Source organism: Cygnus atratus, chromosome 2 (genome assembly GCF_013377495.2).
Source record: "Cygnus atratus isolate AKBS03 ecotype Queensland, Australia chromosome 2, CAtr_DNAZoo_HiC_assembly, whole genome shotgun sequence".
Classification (NCBI taxonomy): domain Eukaryota; kingdom Metazoa; phylum Chordata; class Aves; order Anseriformes; family Anatidae; genus Cygnus; species Cygnus atratus.
Genome location: NC_066363.1, coordinates 51,385,943 through 51,404,137, shown reverse-complemented (window position 1 = coordinate 51,404,137; position 18,195 = coordinate 51,385,943). Strand labels below are relative to the sequence as shown.

Genomic DNA, 18,195 nt, shown 5'->3' with positions numbered 1-18,195 from the left:
GTTCAGTGGGTAATGTGTCAGAGCTGCTGGGGTGGGTGTGCAACTTGCAGTGACTTGATATTCTATTTTTAAAAGTTGTGTTTGAAAGCAAAAGAAAAGGTAAATGGTAGAATGTGTGCTCAGTGAAGGCATCTGTAAGGACAGTGAAGTCATAAGTTAAAAATACACAAACTGTGATACTGATCATGGGAAGTACTGGATTAAACTTCAACTATCAACATGGAAAAGAGGAATCTCTCAATAGGAAATTTTGGATTACTACAGGCCTTCTGAAGTGTTAAAAGTAAGAAAGTGAAGTATCTTCAAGCTAGTGGAAGTGGAAAGGTGAAAACAGCTTCTGGCTACTCAGAAAATGCGGTATTAATGTGGTTGCAATTGTAACATACAGTAGAGAACAACAGATCAACCAAATAAATTTGAGTTGTGTACTAAAACAGAGGTTTTCTGTTGCTATTCTTCAGCCCACATTCAAGAGTGAAAAAAGACAGAGGTAAACCCTGCCATAAGAAAGACACTCCCCGTGTGGAGCCTGGCAAGGGAAGAAGACAACCTAAAATTTTTGACTTATGTCCCTGGGCTATGGGACAGGTCCATGGGATCTCGTGCCTTTTTGTTAAAGGACATGAAGAGCAGCCCCACAGCGCTATGCACCCTGAAGGTGCTGCTCACTCTGCCATAATGTGTGGACATCGCTTCTGTGTAGTGGCAGTGCCTGAAATCGTGAGTTGTTGCTCCCAGATAAGATGAAAGTGGATCCTCACACACATGGTCTGTTGTTTGTCTGATGACCTCCTTTTTATTTTTGGGAGCTGCTCTTCTATCAAATAATCCATGCACGATGCCTCGAACTAGTATTCGACTGGTTTGTGCTTGATGAAATTGGACCACTCTGGGGCCATAAAGCCACAATTCTCTGTGCAGAACTGGCATGCTCAAACATTTGGCAACTGTAAATGCTGCTGAAAGTTTCAAAATAGGCTTGTCATGTTGGATGCAGCCTTACTAGTACTGGAGTAATATCTTCTGTTTTTTTTGTTTGTACAAGTGATGGCAGAACCTAGCAAAACTGGTTCTCTCACAAGAGCATTAATTAAACTTGCAATCAAAATCGGGAAGCGACAAGACATAAATCACGAGTGTGAGGCTGTGGTGGATATGTCTGTGTTAGTTTAGAAATGCTGAACCTCTGAGGGACTGCTTTGAGTGACAAGTGCCTTGTTTTTCTTCTGTCCATGCATATTTGTTTAGTTAGATACTGTTAGACTCTTCAGTTGCATAGGCAAGTAAAATGATGGAGAAATGGAGTGACTGGGTAGAGAGACTGCAGACGGACTCGTAAGTACTGCAGCAGCTGCACAGGTTGGTGTGTCTGTTCAGTATGAATAATGCATAAAGGGCAGGAGGGGCACATGGGGCTGCAATGCAGGTTTCCACATCTGCCTGCCAGTCTTTGTTTTCCCTTCCCACTGCATCTTTGCTCTTCTCCAGTAAGTAGGCTTCCTTCACGTCCTGGACAAATGTGCAGAGACTTAGAACTGTTATTTTGTCCTAGAGGTTTGTAGGCAAAAAACATAATCAAAGCCTGCTTGTGGGATTGCACTGCTGGTTCCTGCTCTGTTGTGTATAAACAGTAAACTTTAATTTCCGGTGTGCTCAGTCTGGAGCCTTCACAAGCACTAAATTCTGTTGATAATCTGGACTGGGGATGATGGGTGGGAATTAACCACAGCAAAAGCTTATCTGGCTGCTGGGTATGGTACCTTAAGCCCATATCTCCAGCTTTTCAGAAAACTGATAAAGTAACAAATAGATGAGGTGTGAAGGTAGTTCTGAGAAAGTCAATAAATAGCTGGAAGCTACAGTTTAATAAGTGTTTGGACATATCTGGCTCAAATACCTTATATATTTTAACTCTCTTAAAAGTGGTAGATGGAATTTAAATCCATATTCCCTGTGGTATTAGGTATCAGGAGAAATAAGTGGAAGGAAGGCATTTGAAATCAATAAATTGCTTCTAGGTACAACTTAATGCAGACAGAATTTAGAGAAAAAAGATTGTGAAAAAGATACAGGAGTAAAATGTAGCTTTAATTTGCAGACTACAGCAAAACTCTAATCCTGATGGTTGTGAAAATGAATATGCATTCGTTGAGATGAATGGAGATTAGGAAGTTAGGGAGATGAGGAAGTTAAGTGCCATGGGCCAATTTGTATGGAAGAGTTGTACTGAAAAAGCATTAAGTCTTTGGAGAGGAGCTGCATCATTTCAAGTATAATATAACCTAAATCTTAGCTAATTAAATGTCTTTAAAATGATGCATTTGCCGTCTAATTTATCTGGAGAGCAAAGATTCTAATTTGGGAATTTTGCTGCACTTGAGAATCTACTGCTTCAACACCTTGGGCTTCCTTCTCTTGGAAATGCTTACTGCTTGCATGGGCTAGAAGTAAGGCTTCACCAAGTGCATGCACGTAGACTCACTGGATGGTTGAGGTTGGCAGGGACCTCTGCAGCTCATTTGGTTGGGCCTAAAGCAGGTTGCCCAGGCCCATGTCTTTTGAAGATCCCCAAGGAGGCAGGCTCCACAGCCTCTCTATGCCAGTGCTCCATCACCCGCACAGAGAAATCTTGATGGTTAGACAGAACCTCCCGTGTTCCAGTTTGTGCCCATTGCCTCTTGTCCTGGCGCTGGGCACCGCTGAACCCCCCCCCCATCAGGTATTTGTATACACTGAGATCCCCTGAGTCTCCTCTTCTCTAGGCTGAACAGTCCCATAATTAAAGAAGGACATGGAATTAAGTATAAGGAAGAAATTCTTCACTCAGAGGGTGGTGAGGCACTGGCACAGGTTTTCCAGAGAAGCTGTGGATGTCCCATCCCTGGAGGCGTTCAAGGCCAGGTTGGGTGGGGCTTTGGGCAACCTGGTCTGGTGGGAGGTGTCCCTGCCCATGGCAGGGGGGTTGGCACTGGGTGGTCTTCAAGGTCCCTTCCAACCCAAACTGTTCTGTGGTTCCCAAGTGATGCCACTGCTTTTCATAAAGGGCTTTCGTTTCTATCTGCCACGCCTAGGCTAGCAGGTTGTGGTGCACCTGGGTACATGATAAGACTGAGGCAATCCTCAATTTATGTATGTTTTTCTTCTGGGCAGAACAGACATAATGGGGGAGAGCAGTTAACATTTCATTGTCTGCAGATAGAAGCATTTGTTTAAGTGAGGCTTGTCAATGTGTTACACCTAAGGGAGGTTAAAATGATCTTCCTGGAGCAGATTCCAGTCAATCTTTCTCGATTCTGAAATATTTATTAGTGTTTGCAGCAAATGCGTATGGGATAATACGGCATGTACAAAAAAACCATAAAATTTTCATTTTTTGTTCACTAGTGGCTTTACTGTCAGAATACAAAATTAGCAGCTTATGCTTGACTGTAGCGTTTTTTTGTACGTTAAAATACATCAAAGTATGTGGTATCTCAAAGTAAATATTTTAGAGAACATTCCTGATTTACACATTGTCTTGCAGATTGCTTACATTTTACCAGTTGTTTAGAAAGTCTCGTCTGTAAAATATAGTAAAATTGTCTTAACTGCTTTTACTAAGCAAGCTTTCTTCTGAGAATAGATGAGCAAGTAGAGAACTCTAAAGTATTATTCTGAAGTATTGCACTGGCAATAAGAAAACATTTGCCCTGTTAAAGCTAGAGATTCTTCTGGAGATCATGCATCACCCATCCTTCTGCTAAGGAAGACAAGTGTTTAACACATTTGGGCTTTAATATACCCTGAGACGGTTGGAAACACACCTGCAAGAGCTGTGTCTGAACACTCACAGGGAGTTAGTAGAACTATTGTGTTTTTTTAAGCCTTCCTTGACCCACAGAAAAAACTAAATTTAATCTGCTGTTCAGTGTTGTCTTTTGATTTGCTATGCCACCCGAATTTCTGAAGGGCTGGTTTTCATGGATGCTTTAAGGCTTATCAAAAAGCTATGGGATATCGCTGATCTTGTAAATAACACAGACAGAACTAGGTTGTGTGTATGTGGTTTGTGTTTAAGGAGCAGGCCTGACATTAGGGACAATCAGGCTAAAATCGTGGTTTGGTTGCCTAGACATCCTGTGAGGCTTGATGAAATTACTGAAACTCTCAGACATCTTTTTTGCATTTGTAAGATAAAGAGGAAATGGTGTAGAGGTGGGTGCATGTTAACTATACGGGTGTTGAAGGTAAATCAGTTAATGTTTGCAGTGTGTTTTGAAACTTTAGTTGCACGGCATTGTGCAAGATCTGCGTTTTTTGTTGTTGTTGATGGTTAGACTGTCAGTGACTAAGACAGAAGCAATCAGTCTGTATTTGCTGATTTGAATAACTTTGTTTTACTTATGAAGTTGTATGTAGGGAGTACAAAGAGAAAAAAAAAAAAGGGCACACTCCATGTACTATTTTTGGAAGATCAAGTACGCTTAAGAGTTAGAGGAGTAGGAGTTGCTGGGATTTTTCCAAATTCTGTCTACAAAACAACTTCTGCCCTTATTAATCATCAGAATGAGTTGTTGGAGTTATTTGTATGTCACTGTAACGTAGCCTGGCAAAAGCGGGCTACTTGAACTTGTTCTAATGTAGTGGGGCTTTCCCTGAGAGATTGATAAATTACTCATTAGTACTTTCCACATTTAAAATATTAACACTGAATATGAGTCTTCAGTGAAATGAAAGCTGTTGGCTCTTGCAATGTGTGGAGATTACACGGGTGCTCAAGAGCCAAGGTGCCCAGAGTGCTGTGCTACTGAGGCACCTATGCCTGCTGCCTCCCAGGGTGATTTGGATGCCTTCGTGTTGTGGTGTGTTGTACTGTACTGAACAGACTCTGGATATGTTTAGACTCTCTGCCAACTCACCTCTTAACTAGCTGTGGGATTTCTTCCTTCTTGTTTTAAGGTCTTGTTTTATTCAAGGAGTGGGCGATCCATCTTGAGAAAAGCAGTGAAGTCTTTGTTTTGAAGGATTTAGCTAAAATTCAGGCATTCTCTTCTGCATTTGGCATATAACACCATTTGTAGACACACCTCTGACCTTTTGATTTTCACTGAAGGGCCATGAGAAGAAGGTAGCCTGAAGCTCGTATCATGTTGGAAAAAGCTTAGTTTTAGAATGTGGAAAAATGCATGGAGAATTTAATACGTGGGAGAAGATAAAAAAACAAAGTATGTATCAAATCCCGTTGTCTATGCTGGGTAAATGGACAGAAAAATCAGTTGAAAATTGGAGGAGGACTTGAAATGGAAGTTTAATGTAACAGTGCTCAGAATCCAACTACAGGGTAAATCTTTAAAGTATGCTTAATTCTTCCATTCATGACTTCATTGGCAAGTGTGACTTTTGCAGCTCGAGTGTCGCTAGGGATGGAGGGGCTGAAGCCCCTCTGAGTGAGGTGGGGCAGTGCAGACCCTGGCTTGCTCCAAGCAGGGGTGTAGCAGGGTTAGCCTGGAAGTTTGGCATAACTGAGTAGTAAAGTGGGAGAAAAAGGTGGTTTACCCTAAAGAACATCTAGGACCCAGGCTGTAGCCTACGCTGTGCCTAGAACAGGGAAGAAAGGTGTTTTGAGAATGGATTACTCGCTTTAAAATGCCAGTGTAAAGAGGACGATCTGCTGATAGCCACAGGACTGTAAGGTTTATTTTAGTTGATGTTTGGAGTAAAAATTTGTTCTTTCACCTGCATTTTCTTTTGTGCTGTGTCCTGGGTGTTCAATACACCTGCCAGACCTGAAGGGTTCTGCTGACTTGCACATCCTGGAATACAGATTGTCTGTGCTGTTAATGTACATTAAAACGTTAGTTCAAATGTTCAGCTAGTGTATTTTTCAAGTCCTAGCTGAAAGAAAACAGAGATTACTTGCACAATTTGTTCAATAATCAAAATGTTAGTGGAGAATAAAAATAGCAACTTTCCCTATTTTCAGATTAAATTGAAGTAAGCCATGATGGCAGAATTATTTTTTAATAGACGTGTGTCAGTATTACCTTATTTGATAAGCAGCAAGCCTTTCTATGTGGAGCTCTAAATAAAGTATTTGTAGGGTGACCCAGGTTGTAGTATTCCTCATTAAATGTAGATGAAGTAATTTCTAACTGAACTTCTGAGGTACTCTGTTCATGAGAAAACAGAAGTTGTAATGCAATCAGGACGACCCTTTTACAGTTTACATCATAATACTGCTGGTAAGGGACTGCTGGGACTGTTTTGGAAGACGTTTGCAACCAGCAAAGCTGGTACTTTCAGCATGTGTTTGCCTGAGTATTATGGAGTATTATGTAGGATTGGTAAATGTAGGTAAATGTTCCTTCACAGGTAGGAACTGGTGATGTTACTGAAATTTCAAACACACCACCTGGAAGTTCATGGTAACTTTGCCTTTCATATAATTTTTTATTTTCTTTTACTTGCTATTGAGGGAACAGACAAAGGGAAGAGGCCAGTTTAAAACCTCTTCTGTAGGACACATAAAAGTTGATAGTTGATTATATAAATGCTAAGAAATATTAAAAGCTAACATGGTAACTAAATATTTTGTGTGCTTAGGAAAGGTCTGGAAAGAAAAAATATTTTCTCATGTTCTTCTCAACCTTGTCTGTTTTTCCAGTGTCAGACAAAGCCTATTGTCTAGAAACAAATAACCAAACTTCATGTCCCTAGAGGAAGATGTACCTTCTGATGACTCACAGCAATTCTGAGCTAATATTTATGAGAAAGCTTCTTTCCCAATACTTTCTGAGGTCCCTTGATGCCTGGTGACCCAAGAGATGATTAATTAACCAGTGCCTAATCTGGGTGGGGGATGATTGACATGGAGTCCAACTGTGAGTACATGCTCCAAATGTGAAACTTGGGCATTACTAGGTCTTGCTCCAGGATGTAAAATTCCCAGCAGGAGATCAAAGGAAGGGGGCAAAGCTGTTTGGGAATTGAGAACACGCAGGATACAGCATTAGTGGGCAGGTTCAGGAGTGGGAACAGAGGCTAGAATATAGCACATGAATACAGAGAAGCTTGGGGTATGTTTGTTGTGCAAGAGAACTGGAAATAAGGGAAAACTCAAGAAGTTGAGGAGCTAGACTCACAAAGAACTTATTAAGACCAGGATAAGGAGAAGTGGAAGAAAATGCCACAGGAGAATTTTCTGTAATTATAGAGAAATACCTTTTGTCAGATTGAGGTTACACAGATTGATATACAGGTTTTAAAAGGATGTCATGCAAACTTCTTTTGTCACATTTTTTGAGCAAGCAGTACTGAGCAGATTTAGTAGTGGTTTCAATGTAGAAAGGAATGATGTGCTGAAGAAAGAAAGTAAGGAAGGGCTGTTCTTTTAGGGCTTCTCTGCCCATGTTCCTTCTACTTCAGCACTCTGTGTGTGTTTTGATTTTTAAATAGATGCGGTTTGGGGTGGGAGGGGGTGGGTGGATGGGAAGGAAACAAAGTTTTGGAAAAAAAACAAAACAAAACAAAACTGAAGAAGTTAGAACGCCAAGGCAAAACCAAGCCAAGTTACTTTTAACTGATAATATTACTACTGTTGTCTTAAATTCTTCTGATTTACAATTTCTACAGTGATAACAAACCCAAAAGTGCTATTTAAAAAAAATTGTAAATACTGTTTTCCTCTGTATGTATAATGATGTTTCAGACTCTTGCCATTTTACCCTCTTGGTATTGCATAATGCAGTCAATTCATGTTTTCCAGAGCTTCCCAATTAAGCTGAGTGTTCAAAAGTTTCCATGACCTTTAGGTTTCTTTGTAGTCTATGTTGTTTTGCAGAGAGTATGATAGACTCTGTGGCTTATTTCCAGTGTAGCTTTTCTTTCACGGAAAAGATGTCACAGAGCAAAAAGGCCATGGTTTTGAGTCGTGTTTCTGAGCATTTAAGATAATGCTGACTTGTGGTGTAACTTGATTTTAGGTGTCTTAACATACAAGAAATTCTGTTTTGGTAGTTCATCAAAAAATGGTGAGCCGCAAAATATGGTCATTTAAACAGGATCATTAGACTGAATATATAGAAAAAACAAGGTGAAGAAGGAAAATCCTGTCAGTGAAAAGAAGTTTGTTGCAGAGTCTAGAGAAGTGCACCTGTATCACATATTCACTACCACAACCAATGTTCGCTGTGCCTCTTATGGTCCTTACTTCAGTTTTTTCTGTCACAGTATGTATGGCTTGCTAGTGAAACCTTCTGGAATTGAGGTTGTCCTCCTCAGTAAGAGCTATGAGAATTCCCAAACACAAACCTCTCCTGCACTGCAGTTTGTCTAGTGGAGGATGCCAAGTGAATCAGTCCCAGCTCCACTGTGATCTGACGAGGTGGGTGGCGGAGTTGGAAAGGTTGGCAGGTGGAGGCCCTCCAAGGAATGTTGCACGGGCTGCTTTAGATGGCACAGCACTACATTCATGCGGTGTTTACCATCCAGACCTAAAATAGTTCACATCATTTGCCGTTTTTTTGAGTGTACAGGGAAGCCTCAGGTCTTTCTGACCCTGCCTGTGTATGTATGTTGTTAGAGGCCTGAGCTATTTGTCACGATCACCTGCACCCTAGTGGTGAGTCATGTCAGAACACTTCTCCTAAAGACCCTTCACCCCACTGTTGTTTAATATTTAGTGCTTATGAAGCCTCAGGATGTCTTGTTTATACATCCATGTCTGATCTGATGTTTTGCTCTGTTTGTTCAGAATATCCATCAAAGTCTTGCTTGCATTTAGCATAAGTGCATCAAAAGTTCTGAAAGCAAGAGGTGATCACTGACAAGTTGCCCCTGCAATGTAAACTAGCATATTTTCCTATGACCTGATGCAAAAATACTGTTGGTAAATAAAGCGTTGAAATAGATATTTGAGAAAATACAAAAGGTTCTGTTAAATCTACACCAATGCATGTAATTCTTTTGTGCACAAACAGTGCAGCAGAGAACTAAGAAAATTTAGCTATCATTTTAAAGGACTGGTGCAAACTTTGATTAGTAGATAGATCTTGTAACTTAATATTGTACAAGTGTGTGTATATAAATCAAAGCAAACAAAACAGTATAATAGAATGAATTAATAAGATTAAAAAATAAAGACAGGAACAGAACAGCCAAATGTGATTAAATAATACTAGTTTAAGGAGAGGGCAAGCCTCTGCTACATTTCTGTTTCTCTTAAACGATTTTTAGGTATGTAGATGTTTGAGACTTCATTTTACATAAACTGCACAGAAGATTCCTTTCCACAGAAGACTTTATTTTTCACCCCCTATTCTGCAGAGGGTAAAACCCATGAAGGAATGGGTTGGAATGAATTTGGGAGACTTTGTGTAAAATGTGTGCAGGCATTGCTGTTGCTGTCCCTTAGAATGCTGACCCAGCAGTTAATATATCAGTGGCCTGGAGTGCAAAGCATCATGTAAAATGGTTCCTATTGGGTTAGTGTGTTAAGTCTTCCTAAACTTTAATGTATTCTTCCAATATCATTTCAAAGAAAGGTTCTTTATTCTCGCTTTAGGGTAAAGGTGTTGTGGTAGTGAGGCTGTCACCTCCTATTCCACATAGGCTCCACACATGAAGACCATTGTACAGGGAAGAACTGAAAGCAGGTGCAGGACTAGTGTTCCATGCATTACACCATCTCTCCTCTGAATAATGGCAGCTCTGTAGCTTGAAATTGCATGGTTTTACAATGCTGGAACTGTTTTGTAGACTGCTAAAGGTATCCATGGTCATTTGGTCTATGGTACCACCTGTGATTGTCAGGTAAGTGCATCATGGATGTGTAGCTGAATTTATAAATATTTCTTGCTGGAAATAGTAAGAAATACAAAGGTTTGACAGTGTTACTAGAAAACCTTGTGTTAAAAGTGCTCGTTTTCACACTTGGTGAAATTGAGTTGGTCAACAGTTCATCCTCTTTCTGATTTTGAAACTGTACTTTTCCTTGTTTTTTGTACATCACTTCTAATCAAAATTTTTAAACTGATATTTGTCTTTCTAACAGTGATAGTAAGTTCATAAGTCTAGAAACATTGAATTGTTTTCATGCTGTCTGAGTTGGGGGAGAGATTTTTTGGTTTGTTCCTTTTTTTTTTTTTTTTTTTTTTTTTTGACTTGGTATAGACTGAAATTGAACTTGTTCTTTTGCCAACCTGTCAAAAGATAGGGTCAGATACTGGTACGTTGGCTTTACACTTAAAATAGCTGGAGGTCTGAATGTTATATTTGACTCCTTTGTAGCCTTTGCCTGTCTAAGAAGAGACCAGTGTTTGATGCAAGTTAATGGTTTCTGTCATCTAGCATAAGAATTCCTTTCAGTTGCTATTTTATGGGTTAATTTCATTTTACTGCTTCCTAGGTTAAGTGACTGATAGTTAATTGAAAAGCGTAGTTTCTTTGGAGACAATGCTGGTGGAGACAGAGGGAAGGATTTTTCTCTTTTATCATTTAATAAGTATTTGTGTGTGTGTGGGGAAAGGATATTCATGCATATGTCAATATGTCTGTGACGAGGGCATATGTAAACATGCTTAAATCATTACAGGCTTTCTTCTGCTCTAGCAGGATGTCAGTTCAACTACAGCAACCTGAAAGTGATGATGTCTTTATTCATTGGCTTATGTTACTTGAAAATACTTCAATACTTACGATGTGCAGAACAGTAGCAAGAGTGGCACAAGTTTTCCTATCCACACTGATGTAAACTGTTCTGATCAATGTTAGAGCATTCGAGTCTTTGAGATGAATTATCTTCGTTCCTAACTTTGAAAAGAGAAATTCTGACTTTACAAGAAAGACAGCTATGTTAGTAAATCTGTATGATAGGGATATTTTTACAGGATTAGAGTTCATGTATGTGCTTCTGCAGGTAATTGTGGGATTCAGTTGTGTGAATGTATTCAGATATCAATAAGTTGTGAACATACAGAAAGGCTTGCTTCTAGAAGGAATTTATATGCTTATCTGAGTGAAGGCAGATGTTCAATGCATGAATATCTTCTATCTGGAAATAGCTGAACTGTAATTATACCATAATTAAGATATAATCTAAACTAGAAATAGGCATATTTCTTTCCAGAATAACTGCTTTGGCTTCTCGCTTTAGTAGAGATTCATGCTTTATTCTGGTTTGTCTGTTAATAATTCACAATAAATGGAAGCAGTTATTCTGTTTTGTTACTGCTTTTGTTAACCACTTACTTGATTTTCAGAAAGCACCTTTGCAGTTTTATAATCTCTCTGCCTTTTTATAGGCCAGGGATTATTCATTTTTTGGCAGCAACCCCTTTTCCTTAGTTTGTTTCCCATGATGTGCAACCTACTGACATCTCAGCTGATAAATGGGATAACTGTTCATTCTTTGCAAAAAAGTAAGTGCTAATGGAAGTGCTCTGATTTAAAAACAAACGAACAAAAAGAAACAAGCAAAACCAACAAAGCAAAAAGCCTTTCTAAGAACATAATTGTTAGAGTCATTTTATGAATAGTCAATTTATTGATAACTGCTAAGTTTGATCTTTTTTATATGCTATAAAGTAGGAGTTAACAGTTTGATATTTCTTGATACAGATTTGTATCCTTTCTTCTAGATGACTCTGCTGAAGCAGATTTATGGTTGCTGAACAGTTGTACAGTAAAAAATCCAGCTGAAGACCATTTCAGAAACTCAATCAAGTAAGTTGAAACATCTGCTTGCTAAAAAAATAAATAAATCATAGTATATTTTAATTTTAAAGGCTTCCTGTTTCCGATAGAGATGTAGTTTTGTGTTCTAGAGCAAGGAAAAGTGTACTGAATTTGAATGTTAAATTAGTGGATTCTCTAGAATGGATTTGTAAGGTGCAGTGTAATTTTTATTAGCTTTGATAACTTGTAAATGATTATCAACACACTTATTTAGAACTGCTGATCTATTAAAGGCTTCTGTACTGATTTTCAAGATAGAGTTATATTTTTTTGAAGAGTTCTTTTTTTTAAAGCGAATTGCTAGGCTTTCTTCTTCCTCTAATTTTACATAATCAGGCTCTTCTAACTAAAAGGCTATCTGGTACATACTTAAATCTGTTTTATTATGCGTTTTCTTAAAAGGTGAACTGAGTTGCTTATAATTAACAGTTGTCTTCTGATGGATGTGTTTTATGTTTTATTTCTCCCTAGCATTTCAGTGATGTTGAAAAATATGACATGGTAGTGCCTTCTGCCTCTGACCTCTGCATTAGTGTAGGTGTGGTGGAAGTAACTGGACAACCTGTATGCTTACAGCTGTGGTTGTCCAGTATAAATAAATGTCATGGTATGTTACTTGTAAATTTTTACCTTTAGTAAGCAAGTATGGATATTTATGCAGTCGTTTGTTTAGTGTGATAGACCGTTTCTTGAAATCCATTTTGGTTAGAAGAACATAGTTCTTGCTCAACAGTCGGCATGCTCAGGAGGTTAGAGAGGAGAGAGAAGCTGCTTGCAGTGCTGACATTACTAACAGCATCCTAGAGCTGTAACCTGGAACAGTGTGCCCACAGTAGGTGGCACAGTTAAAGTTCCCTCCACCCTTCAGGGGGCTTCTTTGCCTGACTGCTAGTATTGCACTCTGTAATAAGACTAGCATTTTTTTTTCCAATCTGTTGAAAAAAAGAAAAAAACAACCAAAAACCCTCTTCCCAGAACGCTTCCAGTTAGTGTGTTGGCCAACAGAACTGATGACAAGATATTTTCTTTTCTTGTGGCCATCTTTCTATTTTACTAATCATATGCCAGAACTGAATTGATGTGGTATGGTGTGTGTCCTTTAACCAGCAGAATAGAGTTGGTTAAGAAAGAGGGTCTAACTAAAAGCAAATGACCAAAAATATTTTTTTGAACTTCATGTTTCTGTTGTCACTCTACTAATGCTTGTGATATAATTTGTAGTCTGGGTTTATTCCTCTTTTACCTTGCTTCTCTCCATATAGTCCTTTTATTTTCCGACACACTGATACTGTGGTCATTCTTCATTTCTTCTCTTTGCTGAGATTCATTCCTTTCCTGTAGCATGCATTGTTTATTTTCTACTCTTAGATCCTAGCATTTCCTAATGGTGGGGAATGACAACTTCGTTCTTTTGTTTCAGGCCATTCTTCACAATTCTCATTAAATGCGGGTATAAGAATCATATGTGGGTGCTCTTTCATGTTTGGACAATGTTTAATTTTTCTGTTCCATCTCAGAACATGACAACTTTTACTATATTTGGGTTTTACAATGACATGAGGAAAGCTTATATCTCTAACCAATATGATGTTTCCCAAATACACCTTAATTTGTAGTGGCAGCAAACTGAATGTATGAAGTTTGGATGATACAAAGCTAATTGACATTGTGTCCTATCATAATATGTGTTTGTAGCTATGGAGATCTTTTTTATTAGAAAACTTAGTATTCAGCATAGTAAGATTTTTCTTTCAAATGAAAAAAATTTTTCAGCCTGAAAGTGTGGCATAGCATTATGAATGTCATTGTAACATGTGAGAAAAATATTCCAGTTTGGTTTATTCTCTGTCCCTCTGCAACTGTTTTTCCTATGTAATTTTCTTTGAATATATAACCTTAAAACCTACAAATTCAAACAAGTGGTAGTGTGCTCACACCATCTCCGATCATGATCCCTCACTAATGCTGCATATCAAAGGATGCCTTACAGCCCAAGGAGCCCTGTGGATTCAGCCTTTTTTGATCTGAGGTTCTCTTCAAACAAAACCACTCCCAGCCTTCCCAAACCTGTGCATTGGATGTGCAGATGTGTATAGAGCTGATACAAGCCAAGCCAGCATAATTTTGGGGCTTTTTGCATAGTTCTGGTCCTCATCTCTTCAGCATCAATGAAGTTAAAGCTGCTGAGCTGGGGTAGCGTTATGGAAGACAAAGAGTTGTCTAAAGATCATTAGTTTATGGATAGGAATTGTGAGCTTTTCTTCTATAGATTTTATTCTCAGTTGGTTAATCTTAAAATAAGATTAAAGGCAAAGGAAGTCAATAGTTATAAAGAATTGCCCATATAATTAAGTAGTTAAGTTCAGTTGGTGGAGTTTAAAAAAAAACAAACTAAAAAACCTATCCTTCCAAAAAATGAAGATTAAGTCAATGAAAAGAAGAAAATAAAGAGAACAAACTAAAGCAAGTAATTTCTATCACACAATTTGTGAAGACTAAGATGACTGCGTAAAGCAAATAGCTAGACAAAGAAATAGAATCTCTGGAATAAGTAAAAAGAAGCAAGACTACAGGAAGAAACTAACATCAGTGAAAGGGGGAGGTGAGGTGAGGAACACCCCAGGGAAACAGTCCGCATTCAGTGTGGTAGCGCTCAGTTCTGTTGTAGGAACTCTGTAATATCATCGAATGTCCCTTATTGCCAGCCCTGCCTTCAGTGACTCTACAAACATGTACAACCTTGTGGCTCAGGATGAAAGCACCTATGATGGAAAGCTTGCTAGTAGCTGTTTTAGGCAGGATTTTACCTTGGTAGTAGGAGTTCATCTGTTGTTTAGATGACTCCTTTTTAGTTGTTATGAACCTAAGCTTCTTGGAAGGGAAAGGTGAGAGCACGGAGCAGAGTGACAGAAGGGCAGGTGAGCTAGTACGGATATAAGGTGTTACCTGTGTGGTTTATAAGCAATTACTTATCATGTGGTATACACAGAAATAAAATTATGTTCCTTAGTATATGCCTGTAGTGTAACAGAGTGGTATACATAGTGTTGAGGCAGTGAAAACTCAATAACCAAAGTTATGAAGCAGGTATTCTTTATTAGGGTGCCGGGTGTGTGTGGGATTGCTCTGCCTAACACGCCCACCAAGGATTACTGACAGTGTGCTAATATTAGTGGGATAAATACATATTCATCTAATTTCCCATAAGTCTCTTGCATATTCATCAGGTCTCAGAAGTATCATTAACGTAGGTTCCCACCCCTATTTGCATGCGTACTGGAGTCCTTGGGTGGTCATCCGGCATACTCTGGTGGTCTTTTGATGAAGGCCAGAAGTCTTCCTCACTGCTAAACTCCTGACCTTTCCTGTCTTTTACAGACTTCAGCAGTCAAGCCAGTTCTTACAGGTTCCGTTATCTATGCATACAGTCTTTTACTCTCTTATCTTTGGGGTTGTCCTGTCCTTGTGGTTAACGTACAATTGTGTTAGCTAAGACCTACAAAATCAACATCCTTTCTCTTGTTCCCTCTCTCCGTGTAGCATAGAATCACAGACTGGTTGAGGTTACCAGGGGCCTCTGGAGATCCCTGCTCAAAGCAGGTGGCTGAGAACTGTGTGCAGCCAAGCTTTGAGTATCGGCAAGTATGGGGACGTGTCGCGTGCTGCAAAGCGTTGATCACCTCTGTGGCCCTCCGCTGTACCCATTGCAGTGTGTCCTCGTCTCACCTGTACTCAGCCCAGAACTGGACCCAGCGCACCAGCTGTGTCTCACAGAGCAAAGAGCAGGGGTCACCTCCCTCTCCTCAGCCTGCTGGAGATGCTCTGCCTGATGCAGCCCAGGAGGCTGTTGGCCTAATTAGCTGCAAGGACACATTGCTGGCCACGGTCACCTTGGTGTTTACCAGGAGCCCCAGGTCCATTTCAGCAAAGCTCTTTCCAGAATGTTGCACCCACCACTCATGGTGTATGGCATTGTTCCTCACCAGGGCCAGGAGTTTGCAGTTCCATTTGGTGAACTTCGTGAGGCTTACACGTTAAATTAGTTTAAGAAAATCTTATTTTCATTAAAATTGATATTAAAGTAAACTCTATAAAGAAGATAATTCATTTGGATTAATTTGGTGCTTACTGTAGGTGTGTTCTACCTGTCCTTGTAAAGATGTAACTATTCTTGGATATGTTGTGTAGGCTTTTAGAAATACCTTTCTGTTCTGAAATAAAAAGAAGCTCTTGTTGTGTCAAGGGCTTCTGTTTTGCTGGTGATGGATATACCTATTGTGCCCTAGCAAAGTAGCAGCTGGATATTAGCAGCTTTTGGAAAGATCATGGTGAGTTGAATCCCTCTGCTCAGCTTTTTTTCTAGTGCTATTAAACTCTTGCTAAAGTGGTTCATTTCCACAAAAAAATACCTCTCTACCCTTGTCCTTTGTGGCAATCTTAAGTATCTGTGAATGGCTGCAATCCCAGATAGGATGTGTGATTATTGGTGTTTGGTCTTGTGTTTTTCAGCTGGCCTCCGTACAACAAGTTAGGGCAGAAATTAGATTTTCTGGAAGTCCCAAGCATAACAAATGTCTGGTGGTTTCCGTATCAGCTTTGGGTAAATGCTATTTTCAATAATAGCCATGCACATTTTCCCCCCCCTGAATTTAGTGATTCATGTGAACCAATCTGATATGTACTGCCTGGCAATTTGAGATTGCATTTTTGCATTGAGCTATTTTTAAAGTGAATACCTACACCGTAGGTATCTAACCTTGGGCTTTCACAGAATAGTTTGACTTGTAGAGAATACTGCAGGTTGGTCACCTGGTGCAGGAGGTCCTCCAGCTGGGCACACCTTTTGCAGGCAGCTCTGGACCCCAGGAGGAAGGTCTGGGCACTTCCTGCAGCCTGAGGTCCGCGCTGCAGCCTTAACCTTCAGCAGGTCTGTCTGGGTGGATGCATCAGCCGCCGCTGGGGCAGGCGGTGCAGGCCTCACAGGCAGAGCTGCAGTGTTTGCTCTCAGACGAGTGCCTTGAGGGTCAGGTAGGATGAGTGCCCTTGACCTCTGCAGATGGTCATGGAATGGTGCCTGGTTGCTGGGTTAAAATGTACTTGGAGCCTCCTGCTCGGCCAGTGGCATGGCCCTCCTTCGAAGGGGCGTCCTCCCGGGACACAACTGCTATGCAAAATGACCTCTCCTAATGGCCTCGGAAAATTTGGAGAAACAATTGTATGTTTCTAACTAGCCGTCTTCCACCTTGTTGGATCCTTTTCTGAATACTGCTATAAGTACCTGTGCATTCAGGGACTCTTCCTACGGAGTTTTCATCGTGGACAGGAATGTGAGGCATGTCTAAATGAAAGAGGTGAAATCACACCGCTCGAGAATTATGTTCTGGTTATGCAGTTGAGGCGTTCATGGCTTGTCTCATGTTATGGCAGTATGCTTGGCCACTGTAACCTTCTTCGTTACCATATATAATATATCTGATTAATAAATATGCACTGGAGAATGTTATACGTAAATGTTACTGCATTCACTTTAAGGCACGCTACAGTGTGTATTCAAGCCTATTCTGAGTTGTGACAGAAATGTAAGGGTTGTTAGCACTGAAATAGCATTGTGTTGTTTCCACTTCTGTTCTTGCTTTACATTTCTCAAATTTATGAATAAACACTGTGTAGGAATTCACTTTTCTGCTCTAAGGAGCATTATATGCTGCAGAACTTCTCAAAGTACTCATTTAACAGGACTTTGACCTTAAATGTGCAGTTATCTGTAGATCGTCGTTTTCATAGCTATTGCTTAATACTCATTTTCATTGAGGAACATACATTTTCACTAATGGCTTATGTGTTCTTAAGCCACGTAGGTATTCTTAACTGTACTTGGGGAAAGCAGGGTTAAAAGATTAGGAAAGTGATTCTGGTTAGTTTTTATGTTTTTCAGTTTTTCACAGAAATACAGGACTGGAGAAAAGTTCTTGGGTTATAGCAGGTTTCAGAGCATATACATATTTTCTTTTTGAGTTTGTTGTTTGCATTTTAAAGTAGCTGAGTACTTTGTAGGAGAAGAAACAGTTCGAGTACAGCTGAAGTTCAAATTGATAGACAACTGTTTACCATTGTGTTTTAACAGATGTGCTTTTCTCAGATACAGTGTATTTTGTTTTTGGGGAGTCTATTTTGTTTTTGTATTTTTTTTAAGTGGTCTTTCTTAATCTTCTGGGCTGCGGTGTCATTGCCAGCTATGATTACTTCAGCAGGTTTCAATGAACACCTGCAGTTTTCTTTCTTCCAGAAACAGTGGTACCTTGCAATTGAACAGGGACCAATTTACAACCAAGGAATTTTGAAGTGAAAACAAGCTTGTTAATAAACAGACTATATGTTGTTTGTCTTATAAGATATGTATCACACAAAAGAGATTTAACAGCTTTTCCATTCCTCTACATGAATGCAATTTAATCTCTTTTCCTAACTTGGACGGGAGTGGTT

At 39.6% G+C, this 18,195-nt stretch overlaps 1 protein-coding gene across 1 annotated transcript in view; it reads left to right on the top strand.

The window, feature by feature from the left end:
• The window catches only part of CDKAL1 (CDK5 regulatory subunit associated protein 1 like 1), a 434,104-nt gene that overhangs the window by 61,368 nt on the left and 354,541 nt on the right, over positions 1 to 18,195 (top strand). The window contains exon 5 of the mRNA XM_035549604.2: positions 11,616 to 11,700. Coding sequence (XP_035405497.1) covers positions 11,616 to 11,700 — 85 coding nt within the window. The remainder of the gene's footprint in view (positions 1 to 11,615; positions 11,701 to 18,195) is intronic.